Raw genomic sequence first — 14,770 nt, 5'->3', positions numbered from 1 at the left:
GCTTGCTGAGTTTGTGCTTTGCATATGGTGTAGGACTTAAGATAACTTGCAGTGGATATATAGATTTAGAGAGACAAATGAAACATCAAAGCAAAAAGAGTTATGCTTTTTCTCCAGAGAGCCATGGCAATGACTCTATTCTATAGATCCAAAGTTGGGGTGGGGTGGGGTGGGGTTTGGGGGGTACCAGGAATTGATCCATCAGCTATAAACTCGAAGACAGTTTTTACAAACTTTCTGGTTGAAAAAAACCTACTACTTGCCATTGTTGAAACAAACTTGACCTGTTTCTTCAAATTGATTATCCAATCATAATATCTTAGGAAAACTGCTGTAACAGTTACTGCCTTGCAAATCCAGCCTTTCCAGGCTGAAACATTTTAGTTAACACATTAACCCCTGGCGACGAGTATACTCGTCGTACTTTACACCCCTGATCTCCCGCGAGCCTCGCTAAAGTGGCTGAGTTTGCATAGCTTGTCTCCCGAGCGCCGAGTTTAAGAGGCAGTATTTAGCAAGGCCTTTCTCCCGCACGACGAGTTAACTCGGCGCAAACCATTGGTCGATTTAAAGCCATTTCCTACTAATGCAGGCAGTTTAACCAATCAAATTTTAGCTTACATAGATAGAGCGCACATTGCTGAACAGCGGGAAATTTTTTTCACTTCGATATCAGTTGATTTAGTGAAAATATTTCGATTTCAAAATGATGCAAATTGATGAGAATCAGCCTCTAGGAGCAGACTTTTTCTTGACGGATTCTGATGGATAATTTTCTGGATTTTAATCACACGAGATTGATAGTGACATCGAAAAAGCTACTGAAAATAACAGCGGTAGTGACGAAAATGAGAATGTTGAAGAAGAAGAAGAAAATGAAAGTAGAGCTGATCGATGATCGTAAATGATAAAACACACATTGACAAGAGGCTATACCAACTTACCAAGGACCAGCAACGGATTTAGACCCTGATGCAAATGCATTTGATTTCGTGGAGCCTCTTTTTCTTTTGAATAATCGTTAAATAAATGTTTGGGAAATATACGTTGTTAACATGAGTGTTCATAGTTCAAGGTTTGTTAAGTGTTTTATTAGTTTTAAAAATTTCAGTGAGAATTCTTAGGAAGAAAGGTAAGTAAAGAGCAAATAAAATATGCCCATTTGTGTACAGTATTCACAGGATGTTTAGTTTACAAGAGACAAGTGGAATTTTTGTGTACATAAAATATAATTATTTCATGTGTTGATGGTGTTAATAATTCTTTGTGAATTCATAATGGATTTTATCGATTATTCACGGCAAGAGAAGCAAATTGGCAAGTACATCATTTGTTTTCACCATCATGCATTAGTTTTATTTCTGCATGTAGCATGAAATTTATACCATTATGTATGTAAGTTTATTGAGAACTGCCGTGCCAAATTTGAGCTGAATTAAATGAATGCAAATAAAATAATAACAATTTTATTGTAAGTAGCCCCTCTATAAAAATCTGCAATCCAATTGCTGTCAGCTAGTCTCAGGGATACAGGCACTGGAAAGGCTAACACTGCTCTAGGTGGTCTCTGCAAGTATGCTTCAGGGGACTGCCTAGCTGTTTGGCTCAGGGGTTAATGTGTTAAGAAGTTGAAAGTTATCTGCCCACCTAGTGGAAGTTAGAGTTATCTCCCTTTAAATACTTAAGTTGCAACTTCTGCTCATGCAAGGTCACATGCTCTCTACAGACAGAGAGGCTTTGCAATCCAATATCAGTATTCTGTCTTTCTTTTTCTGACAACAAATTATTATCAATTTGCTGTCCACACACACTAGGTGCCCTTGGTATGTACTTGCACAGTCAACTAGTGAGTCCCCTCACATAGCTATAGATGTATTTAATATGTGCATATCTAGTATGTGATAAAGAAAAATATGTTACTGTAACATTTTCTCTATGGTCAGATAAATACAGTTTTGTTTTCTATACTAATATAGTCTTAGTATCCACTTTTTAGTTATATGTATGATGATTTAATGATTTTACATGTGTAGACACTCATTTGGCCAATGCTACAGGTAACATTTTCTTACAAGGCAAAATTTGTTAATTATGATTTTACACAACTTTTATTCTTACATAATTCTCTTTCCTTACTGCACAGTTACTTGTGTATAGTGTTATTATATTATGCATTATTATTCTACTTTACCCATATGTATTAAGTAGTAGGACCTTGTAGTATTAAACAGTGGACACCTATGAAGGAGACATAATTGACCCACATAATCCTATTCAAACATCTTGGTAATCTGAGGATGAGATCATCAACATAAGGTAGACAGCAAACTCACTGGAATTTTGTAGGATTCTACATGTATAATGATCGCTGCTTGCATGCATGATCTCTACAATATCAGACAGTTGTCAAAATTAAGGATGTAATCCAATCAGAATTGACTTCGTTGAATAATTTGCTCTAAATAAGACCACTCAAGATGGATTTCATTGAATAATTAGTCCAGTTAGTTATTAATGTATTTATGAGGTCAGCTTTTTGTGCTTACTTGTGACAACTACAAGGTCACTATTAACCAATTAAATTCAAACTAAGACTTAAAAAACTGATATAATGTATATGATGTAATTACTAGCCAGTCAAAGTTGGGATTGAGGAATTAGTTTGGCGCTGTGGCACTAGACATCAGTGTTTGGATTCATGATGAATCAATCAAGATGCACATGATCATGTTCATTTAATCTGCAGTGATTATGTTCTTTTTCTGATTGTTTTGAACTGAAAATCCCACCACCTTCCCCAGGCACCACCTCAAAGCATTCTATGGCATATGCACATTAAAACCAAAGTTATCTGGTTATCTCCTTATCCATGATTGGGGAGACTCATTCAGTAATAACCGACCAGTTTTACCCCCCATTTTGGGTACACTTTAACCTACTAGTTTAATAACTACTATATTTACCATATATATTGGGACATGATAAAATAATATAAAAAAATTCCTGTCCCAGAATTTATAATGAAACTTTTTTACACCTAGGTCCTATGTCCCAAAACATGAGAAACAAAATGAATTTGTGTTGAATTTGCACAGTCCCCCCCCACATGTTGCAATAAAATAGATAATTTTTCATGGCATGTTAAAGCTAAAAATATATTCATGCACCAAAGGATGGATTGCATGTGTGCAGAAGGGTTGGGTTGATGAGAAGATGCTGCAGTAGATTAAAGAGTATTATCTGAAGTGCAGAATTTTAAAATTTCAATTGGAATGCATTTTCCGACATAATTTTCAGATGATTTAAAAGTTGTCCTACAATTTACAACTTGAAAGAAAATGATGTGTCCCAAAACAGAAAGTGCAAAAAAAATTACTTAAAAAATTTATTTATGGTGTCCCAACAAGTAGGTTGTCCCATCATTTACGGTAAATATGGTGCAACATGATTCATTGCACCTTGGTTTTCAAACACTTCATGTGCATTCATATAGATGCCTAGATGTCATAGTTGAAAAGAAGTTGAAACAAAGTGAAAGAATGACAAACAATTTAATAAAGCATGATGATAAAGTAGTATAGTCAGTCTTATATATTCACATATGCTTGTACTGAAATACCAGGTTGCTTTGATCTAGACAGGTGGAATATACTAGGATGACCACTGATGATTAACCTTGCTGTTATATTGTAAGATCAGAATTTTACCCAAAAAAACTGAGATCAGCTAAAACATTTGCTAAATGATTTACCTATTCAAATAAGCTTTAAATTAATAGGAATTATTGTATGTTATCATGAATGTCTTGTCTTATGCCACATAAGTTTACATATCTTGTGATTAATGTAACAAGATGAATAGGATTTGGATTGGACACAGTGAAGATACTTGTTGTTTTTGTAGTGTTTAATGCCATTTTTCAGCACACGATAGGCTATACATGGCGGCCAGTATTAATGGTGGAGGAAGAACCCGGGAAAACCCGGAAAGAACCACCGACCCACGAGAAGCTACTGGCAAGCTTTCTCACATACCGACATTGGCTGAATCCGAGACTCGAACCCACGCAGGCAGAGGTGAGATGGCAGTGATCCTTAATGGAGAGCGCTTTAGACCACTCGGCCACTCGGGGCCCCCAGTGAAGATACTTAATACAAGTGTATGAATGTGATGTTTATTTATAAATAAATTTAATGATAAATGGATTCTGACACTCTAATTCACACCCTTATGTCTGACACTCTAGCTTTCACCATTATCTCTGACGTTCCTGCTCATATCCTTATCTCTCATGCTCTAGCTATCAGCCTTATCTCTAACACTCTAGCTTTCACTCTTATTTCTGACACTCTAGTTCATGCCTTTATCTCTGACACTAGCTTTCACCATTATTTATGACTCTCTTGCTCATACCCTTATCTCTGACACTCTATTTCATGCCCTTTTCTCAAGTACTCTAACTCACACAATATCTCAGACACTCTAGATCACACCCTTATCTCTGACACTCTAGCTTTCACTCTTATTTCTGACACTCTAGTTCATGCCTTTATCTCTGACACTAGCTTTCACCATTAACTCTGACTCTAGCTCATACCCTTATCTCTGACACTCTATTTCATGCCCTTTTCTCAAGAACTCTAGCTCACACATTATCCCAGACACTTAGCTCACACTTTATCTCTGACATTCTACTCATGCCTATATCTCTGACACTCTTAATCATGCCATTATCTCTGACACTCTTGCTCACACGCTTATTTCTAACACTCTAGTTCACACCCATATCTCTGACACTTTAGCTCATCCCTTTATCTCTGACATGCTAGCTCATACCCTTATCTCTGACACTCTAGCTCATACCTTTATCTCTGACACTCTAGTTCACACCCATATCTCTTACACTTTAGCTCATCCCCTTACCTCTGACACTCTAGCTCATACCCTTATCTCTGACACTCTAGTTCACACCCATATCTCTGACACTTCAGCTCATCCCCTTATCTCTGACATGCTAGCTCATACCCTTATCTCTGACACTCTAGCTCACACCATTATCTCTGACACTCTAGTTCACACCCATAACTCTGACACTTCAGCTCATCCCCTTATCTCTGACATGCTAGCTCATACACTTAACTCTGACACTCTAGCTCATGCTATTACCTCTGATACTCTAGCTCATACTTTTATTTCTGGCACTCTAGTTCACACCCATATCTATAACACTTTAGCTCAACCCCTTGTCTCTGACAATCTAACTCATACCCTTATCTCTGACACTCTAGATCATGCCCTTATCTCTGACACTCTAGATGACACCCATATCTCTGACACTTCAGCTCATCCCCTTATCTCTGACATGCTAGCTCAACCCCTTATCTCTGACATGCTAGCTCATACCCTTATCTCTGACACTCTAGTTCATACCCTTATTTCTGACACTCTAGGTCATGCCCTTATCTCTGACACTCTAGCTCACGCCATTATCTCTGACACTCTAGTTCACACCCATATCTCTGACACTTTAGCTCTTATCTTATCTCTGACATTCTAGCTCACACACTTATCTCTCGCACTCTAGTGTGTTTGTGTGTGTGTGTGTGTGATTTGGATTGTTCACATAGCTTTAACAATTTTTCAGTCATACTGCTATGATGTCTGCAGTGTGACAGTTTATAGTGATGTCTAGCACTGAGGCATCATGCTGCAGACATGTAGTATGATGTCCCACCCAGTCACACTATCATGACACCAGGCTGACCAGTCCTAACACTAACCTTTTAATGCTGAGTGACAAGCGAGACAGCTGTTAGTACCATTTTTGTAAGTCTTTGGTATGACTCAGCTGGGGATTGAACCCATGACATCCTGCATCCAAGGTGGACACTCTAACCACTAGGCCACCAGAGCGGTGTCTGGCATTCTAGCTCATACCCTTAGTTACACCTCTTATAAACTTAACTATAACAATGGAAAATGCTACTGTGTTACATGCTGACAAAGTTCAACAACATATATCATTCCTAAATGTATATGATCAAAACAAGGACATTCAACAAAGAATCAGAAATGATAACTTCTTTTAATGGATATAATCAATGCACATATTTTATCAATATAAATGATACATGTACCAGTATATGGATTTACCAACAAACATGATCAATGAATAGAGTCATCAATGGTTACGATTAATATATAGATTTTGTCAATAAATATGATTGATACAGTATATGTTATATATTAACAGCAGTGTGTATGGATTTTATCAACAAATATGATTGATTTCTGGATTTGTCAACAGATATGATTAATTTATGGAGTCTTCAACAAATATGATCATTGAATGGATTTTATCAATAAATATGATATTTGTATTTTGTTGGGGGGGGGGGGGTAATATGATCCCTAACCTGTTATTGTGCTTTGGTTATCATTATGTAGATGATCAACCACAGAGTTATTGCCTGGATCAAGCAAGCAGTAAAATAATATATGAGATAAAGGATGGCAAAACAGAGATCTGAGCAAAGATATAGAATAGAACAATATGATATAAAATATAACAATTTAATCAATTACATAAACAAAATAAAAGTTAGCATGAAATTTGAATAACACACTTTCTCTTAATAAATAGACGAAATTTTTTTAAAATGTGAAATTAGTCAATCTGATGGGACAAATTTCATCATAGAATTGAGTGACTGATAAATCTGAAAATGCCAGCATTTTAGCATAAACAGATTGCTTCTGGTCCTTTCCAAATCACTGTTGGTGACAGGTCAGCATTGCTGTATTTCCCTCTCTGTCTCTGTCTCTCTCTTTGTCTCTGTCTCTTTCTCTGTCTCTCTCTCTCTCTCTCTCTCTCTCCAACCTCTTCTGGTCATCAACTATAAGTTGGGTGTAGTCAGCACTCCTTCCCACTGTGTAGCACAGGTATGGAGCTACTTTTCCCCCATCAGTTAAATATAATATGCAACCTAAATAGGGGCCCCGAGTGGCCGAGTGGTCTAAAGCGCTCACCGTTCCGGATCACTGCCATCTCACCTCTGTCTGCGTGTGTTCGAGTCCAAGGCTCGGCTAGCGTGGGTACGTGGGAATGCCTGCCAGTAGCTTCTCGTGTGTCGGTGGTTCTTCCCTGGGTTTTCCAGGGTTCTTCCTCCACCAGTTATACTGGCTGCCATGTATAGCCTATCCTGTGCTGAAAAATGGCATTAAACCCTAGAACAACAACAACAACAACAGCAACCTAAATATTTGTCAAATTATTTCTTCTCCTGCAATTGCACAATATTCCCACTTTTTTATGTCAGATCTCATCTTATCATAATTCAAGAGAACTAAGTTAATATGGTCAATTTGCAACCAGACACTGATACACAATCATGTTAACATGAAATTAATGTTTCTTTCCTAGCTGCTAACTACATTTCTAACTGGAACCATGACATAACTGGACCCTCTTCAATAAACCATTGCATAATGTGGGCTTTAAATTGCTAGCTGAACAATGTCAGTCAACACACATTGATTTTTCTCATTTAAAAGAATTCACAACTTAATTACATAGATGAATTAATAGACATCATGTCTTGTCTTAACTACATTACTCTGCTTGCTAATTAGTGATTCATTGACATAGACATAGTGAAAACAGTTCTTAGCATACATGACATATAAGACATAAATTAATTCTCACAAATCTTATAAGAGTAATGCATGAAATTCCTACAATACATGATTTATGTGACATACAAATAACTAAATCCAAACACATTCATATCAATAAAATATTATTTGACACACTTACAATACACGAGTCTTGTAATATTCAAGACCAATGAATGTCCCTTGGACAATTTATTTAATGAGAAAACTTACTTGTTAATTTCCTCAGAGTCCCTTAGACTTCCCTTTTGGCAGAAACACTTTGACTGACTAATTTTACAAGGGAGATTACATTAAACCTTAAATTTAATTTATGAAATGCACCCTCTTATTTAGCTTAGTCAATCAGGATTATCAGTAACTTTCTCTAACAGCTAAAATTTTAACACTTTTATTGAAGTTGGAATAATTCTATCTAGTCTGCCTTTATTAACTATTACTGGATAATTTCATTTAATGACACCTATTTCCAATGGCCCAAGATTGCTTCTGGCTTGTCTCAACATTTTCATCTTCCAATACTTGACCTTACGTTAACATTTTATCTCTGACTGTTATCCAGACAGACTCTAATTAAAATTCGCTCATGCCCCAAAACAAGAGATGTTAACCATTGCAAGCTACCATTTTACTGTAAGACTAACCCTTATGTCAATCTTAATAGTTATGTGTTACGCTATGACAAAATGTGCTTTAACAAAACATCTACAAAACTTTGCACTATTACATATATAGATTTACCAACAGATATGATGAATGTATGGATTCGTCAACACACAAACAGCATATTATGTGTATTGGTACTCTGGAGCTGAATGGCAAAGCAGCTGAAATATTTCAAGAAAAGACTGATTAAACAGACAGTTTGCATCAGAATTTACAATAGAAAACCTAGATTCCATACCAGATAAAGAAAATTCTCCATGTATTAAAATGCCTAGAATTCATTTTAATGTTAAAGGAGTTGCATAAAGTTAAAATTGCATAATGGGACTGAATGTCACAAAGGGAAATGGCCCAGATAAGGTGCCTATTTTACTGCTGAAAGAAACAGCTGCTATCATAACCCTAGTTTTGAGATCAAGCAAGCATTAGATACATCAGAACTTCCACAAGACAGGAAGAAAGTTTCCATCATCCCATTTATAAGGAAGGAGAGCAGACAGGACCACAAATATTAGACCTGTATCTTTGACAGATGTGGTTTAAAAAATTCTTGAACACATTGTTGTTTTAAAAGTAACAAGCTATCTGGACTATCATAATATCTTAAATGAAAACTGGCATGAATTTCAAACAAAAAGATCATGTCAAACATCTTTGAATGACATCTGACAGCATTACAAAAGACATGAAAAATGGAACACAAATAGATATGGCCATTTTAGAATTTTACAAAGCTTTCAGCAAGGTATATTAAATTGCAGACTGTCAATTAAGTTCCGACACTATGGAATTCAGGTGGTTGCATTGAGGTGGATTACTGATGTAATGCCAACCATCAGAAATAAAAGACTCAGTCTATCACATCAGGAATCCAGCAGGGAACTGTCTTGGTTCTGACACTGTTCCTTCTGTCTATGAATGATATTATTGACCTACTATAATTGTTATTTTGCCCTTTCGCTGAGGACTGTGTTCTTTAGAGACCTATTACCGACAGCAGAGATCACATGACCTATGATAAACACCCTTGTCAAGTGGACATGGCAAATGCAGTTTAATATTGACAAGTATGTTATGTAGACAGAATAAATCTCTTTAACTATTCAAGGGACCCAGGAAGGTACTTTCAATATTGAATAGTCACCCATGGATGCAATTTAAAATTTGTTGTATTATTTTCATATGAACACTTTAATATATTTTTAGAAGACTTCCTTCCCTTAGTATCATGTAAGTTTACATTGAACATCCCTCAATGATGAGACAGAATTTAAAAATTGTTCATTATCATCTATATCATTGTTTAGTGAAAACATGTAGTACATCATGCATAGTAACAACATAACCATCAAAGCATCAAGCATAATAGGCTTTCTTAAAAGAAACTTGAAACACTGTTCACTCTGTGTACAAATATCAGCATTGCATGGAACATGGTTCCACCATTTTGGAACCACAGCAGACCCTGCAGATCAAGCAGATTGATTGAATTCAGAGAAATCCAGCATGCTTTGAACTCTACAGCATATTCAACTACCTTGAAAGTATCACCACCATGATCAATCAGTTGCCACAACATTCTGTAGAAGTATGAAGAATAACAACAGATGTCGTCACACTTCTCTGCAAGGTTATGAATGACTTAATTACCACTCTGGTCATACGCCATAGTTTGCCAGTATTAGTTAGATCACTGAGATACAGTCACTCCATGAAAGTTAACACTCATCAGTGTAATATCAATATATACAAACACTCATTCTTTCCACTGCAACTTTGGAATCAGCTACCTGAAGGAAGCAGCAATAACAGTCCCATCTCAATTTATCTGGATACCTTTAAGTCAGCAATCCAGCACTACAACTGCAACTTGTAATGAACTGTGAAAATACATGTACAATGTATATATATGTTTGGTTCTTACCTGCACCTGGGAACATCTATATTCTACACCATACACTGATTTATCTTGATATCTGCTTAGCAGCTTTGGCCAAGTACCTAAACTGAAGCTGAAGTTGAACCAGTGAACATGTGAATAGGCTATTTTTAGTGCAATGCCTCATTCCAGAGATTTTTTATTTTCCATAATCTCCTATTTATTTGTATTGATACCTTAGTAATAATTACTAAACTGGTTCAAGGAATGACATATTTTCATCAGTAACTGTTTAACTGTGAAATTAAATTTTAACAAAATATTTCATTTCACAACCATGGGATGTTGAGCAGATTTTTACAAATGGTGGACATGCTGTTACATTGAAGAGATGAGTGTTAAAAGTTACTTTAACTTTAATCCTGTAATTAAGCTAATAATTTACTTCATATTTACTTTCTAGATTAATTTCGTCAACCTTATAGGTGATAGTTATTGATGTATAATTGTTATTTTGGTAGTACAGGGTATCTTAATCGGGTTTGATAATTGAAAAAGACTCAGAAAGGGGGCCCTGGATGACTGAATGATGTAAGGCATTCGTCATTGCCAATTATACTAACATCTCACCACTATCTGTTTCAGTCTCAGGCTTGGCCAACATTGGTATATGGGAGAGCTTGCTATATAATATATACATTATATATAACTATAATTCTCCTTTAGGGTCACCATGACAGTGAAGGTGATGATGACAGTGATAGTCAAGGAGGGGGAGGAGGTTATAACCATGGTAAAAAAGCTGTTAAAATAAAAAAAATTGGAAAGAAGGTGGACAGTTTGAAGGACAGCATCAAAGAGCTGAAGAAGAATCAAGATGATATTAAAAACCTCCTTACAAACCTGGTTTTTAGACTTGAAGGAGGAAGTGGTGTCTCTAATAATGGTATGTACTCTCCAGATGTTCAGATCACTCCAGGTAAGCTTAGATATGTGGGAAGTTGTGTACTAGGTATGAGTAAGGTCAATTATCCCAAGGCCTGGAATGCATTTTCTGCACAGTTGGGTGGCAGTCATGTGAAGCCACTCAGCATGTTTCTGCTGTGCCTCTCAGCCCTCTTTAACATGGAAGAACCCCAGAATAGTTAGTTCCAAAAACATGGAGAACATCTGGGACAGTCCTCTTTTCCCATACCAGCCCATTCGGACTTGTGGTGTTACAAAACAGCCTTACCTGTCTTTCAGTTAAATTTACCATCTGACAAAGTATATACCCAAAGTAAAAATAAAAGGCACTAATGATTATCCATCATCATTAATAAAAGAGACAGTTTGTTGTAAAAAAAAATCTTGTCCTGGGACTTGCTGGGAGATTTACCATCAGATTGTATGGAAAGGGAGTATTACACCCATCTGTGCCAATTTTGTATACTCAGTTTGAAACACCGCCTGTGTAGTAGGAACAGAGTGCACAATAAGCTGGTTTGCAGAGACTCAGACAATTTACTATTGTGATGCCTGTAAAGGTCCAACCTTCCATTAAAAAATTTAACAATACAAATAATCATTATGATGGAACATATAAATAAGGTTTAAAAGCTACATGCTGCATCAAATGGTGCAATCAGCGACCAGTCTCTTTTTGATGTCAAGTTGATGGGCTTATATCAAGCTTTACTAGAGAAGCCAGTCCATGTAGTATCATTCAAACAGACATTTAGGCCTTTAAAAATTCCATGGCTAAACCATCCACCATGTGAAAAGTGTACCTCAGTACTTCAGTCTATGAAAAGACCAAAACCAACCCAAGCAAACAAGACAGTAGTAGAGCAATGGATAAGGGCATAGACAGGTTGGAAAATGAGATGCCATATGTACACAAAATGGCAAGAGCTATGACCTACCCAACAGAACTTAGGATTACTTTCAAGGAAAAGGACAAAAAATCTTGAACAAAGCTTTATTGTTGGGAAGGAATGGTCCCAGAAGAATACTTTCACTAGGCATGGTGGAAACTTGTCCCCAGTGATGACAAGATTGCTTCTGATCTGTTTGCCATGAGAGGATAAGCGAAATAAACTGGTAGGATAACTGAAATAGTCTCAAGCCTGATGTTAAAGTTATAAATAAATTGAAAAGGGCAGCCAGCAAGAGCTTGTCAGCCTTTAATATATGTGGATCCTTGCAGATAACACTGTGCCTGCCTTATCTTTTCTACATGAGTGACAGTCAGAAAAATGTAATTATTGGAAATCTTCAGCTTTTCCTCCTCATCACTGTCAACTACCAGTTTTATCAGTTTTTTGAGTGGTAGTCTTAACTTATTTATTCACTTGTCTCTGGATCAAACCATGTTATTATTGCTGTCCAAGGAATATCAACATCCAAAAGCATTTCCATACACTCCTTATTTTCATCCAGTGCCTTTTTATTGTTAATGTGTGTGTAATAATTCAAATAGCCCTATTGCTGGTCTTGTTTTTGGGTCCATTAGATTTCTACACTGGTCTGGGGTGGGAGTAGGGTGTCATGGCCAGCTATGTTTCTGCCCCAGAAGAGGCCAAAGGTTCTTGTATTATCTTCATTGTTAGTAATATATAACTTATGCAAGCATATAGCTAATTGGTTTAACAGTCTTTAGTGAAAGCATGACATATGTAAACTTGGATAGCAGCTGCCATAAAGTTGCTATTATTTAAATCTGTTGTGGTCCTTGCAAAAAAGAGACCAACTCATTCAAACTGCTTTTGAAGATCCTTCAGTATGGAAATGTAATTTTGTGTGAGCTCACAGGTGCTTTTTTCTTAATGGCATCCAGAAAATGTGAGTTGTGATGGCAGGTCTTTCTTTTCTTTCATGGTTTTCACAGCTGAGCAGTAGTTAATAATATATAGTGTCATTTCACCTGGCATGATCTCATTGAAGAATCCATTCCCTGGGATAGATGAGGTACACCTCAAGGTTTGTCCAAATTCAGACCATGTGTTTTATGTCTTGTTCTAGTGACTGTTTTGAGCAGAGGATGATAATATGCTGGAACATGTCCGAATAAGAACCTTTAAAGGAGACTGAGCAAAGATTGTATTGCTGCATCCGGTTTGTCCAAAGATGATCACATTAATAGAGAACAACTGTAGCAGTATTTTATATTAAACAATTGCTACAACTTATATAATAATGGCAAAACCTTTAAAGATTGATGTGTACAGTATTTTGAAAGGATTAATGAGCACATCTGATATGGAAATCACATTGCCTCAACAATGGTGTGTTAGTAAAGTCACATAAAAGATCAATTCACTATTTCACTCAAATGCATCACATAGATTTGTTAAAGAGGCTCAAAAGAAGTTCTGTGATTTTTTGTACTTGGAGCATCTTGATAACTTAATCAAGTTAACAATTATCCTGGAACAGGAATGACATAAATTCATTTGGGATTATATCAAAAATGTGTTATAAAAAAATAGTTTGATGTATCTTTATTGTCATCTGTATTTTTAAAAGTTGTTTGAAACTTAAACTTCTATTCTTGATTCAAGTAGAAAACCCATAAATATGTGATTAAAAAATTAATAAATGAAAAGATAAATGACCTTTATGCGCAATCAGAAATGACGATTCTTCTTAATCACTTCTTTCATTATTCGATGTTATTAACTATTTATATCATACACTTAGCAAAACAATATTTTCATCAGTGGAGGTATCTAAATCGTACCCCGGCATACTTTTTATGCCATTTGAAATGAGAACCTTCCCGATTTGAACATGTCAAATTACAAGGATAAAAAATAATGCAAAACAATAAAACAGCCATAAAACCCACCTTAATTTTATGATCTTAATTATATTATCATTAATTTTTGCCAAAGCAAAATGACAATATGGTATTTTCTATCTTTTTGCAAACATAAATCTTCTTAGTATAAGTTTTATTTATGATAATTTAAAGGATTTTTCGACAAATACAAAGTGCTAGGCATGAAAAAATATGATACATTTAAATAATTATTATTTTATAGTTGGATTGTGTACAAAGATTTAAAGGGTACAAAAAATACATGAAATACAGTTATTTCTTTAGGATATGTTATGTTATTTCAAACATAATGTAGATTTCAGCTGTTTCAGTACAATGCTAGGAGGTAACATTTGTTGTATGAATTTAGAACAAATGGTATGAAACAGTTTTCTCTGAATGGATTGTGAAAAGGAATCATAATCAGGACTACTCTGTTACACAGTTCATGAACAGAATGTTTTACCAAAAGGTAATAATAACTGGCACTATGATAGTTGGGTTCATTGAAATTTGAGCTGAATGTAATCAAACACAAGAACAGAATTCCTCCATTTTGAATCCAGATGGTCATATCGCTGTTTAAAAATAAATTAATAATAATTACAATCATTGAATCTGAATGTTAGAGGCATAGAAGATATGGCTGCTTCTTGAGATTTGGAATGAATACACCCATAATGATGAGAAAAACTGTTGTCTTGAACATTCTAAGGACAAAGCAACCACAATCTGCAATGTTGAATCTG

General features: G+C 35.8%; 1 protein-coding gene across 1 annotated transcript in view; it reads left to right on the top strand.

Moving 5' to 3' along the window:
- LOC149806884 (uncharacterized) overlaps positions 1 to 14,770 on the top strand; it is a 183,864-nt gene that overhangs the window by 156,624 nt on the left and 12,470 nt on the right. Inside the window, exon 19 of the mRNA XM_089931672.1 lies at positions 10,946 to 11,165. Coding sequence (XP_089787798.1) covers positions 10,946 to 11,165 — 220 coding nt within the window. The remainder of the gene's footprint in view (positions 1 to 10,945; positions 11,166 to 14,770) is intronic.

The sequence above is a fragment of the Sinohyriopsis cumingii genome, chromosome 1 (assembly GCF_028554795.1).
Source record: "Sinohyriopsis cumingii isolate HCF-2022 chromosome 1, ASM2855479v2, whole genome shotgun sequence".
Classification (NCBI taxonomy): domain Eukaryota; kingdom Metazoa; phylum Mollusca; class Bivalvia; order Unionida; family Unionidae; genus Sinohyriopsis; species Sinohyriopsis cumingii.
Note: the sequence above shows the minus strand (reverse complement) of the source record. Positions and strands in the feature narration are given on the sequence as shown.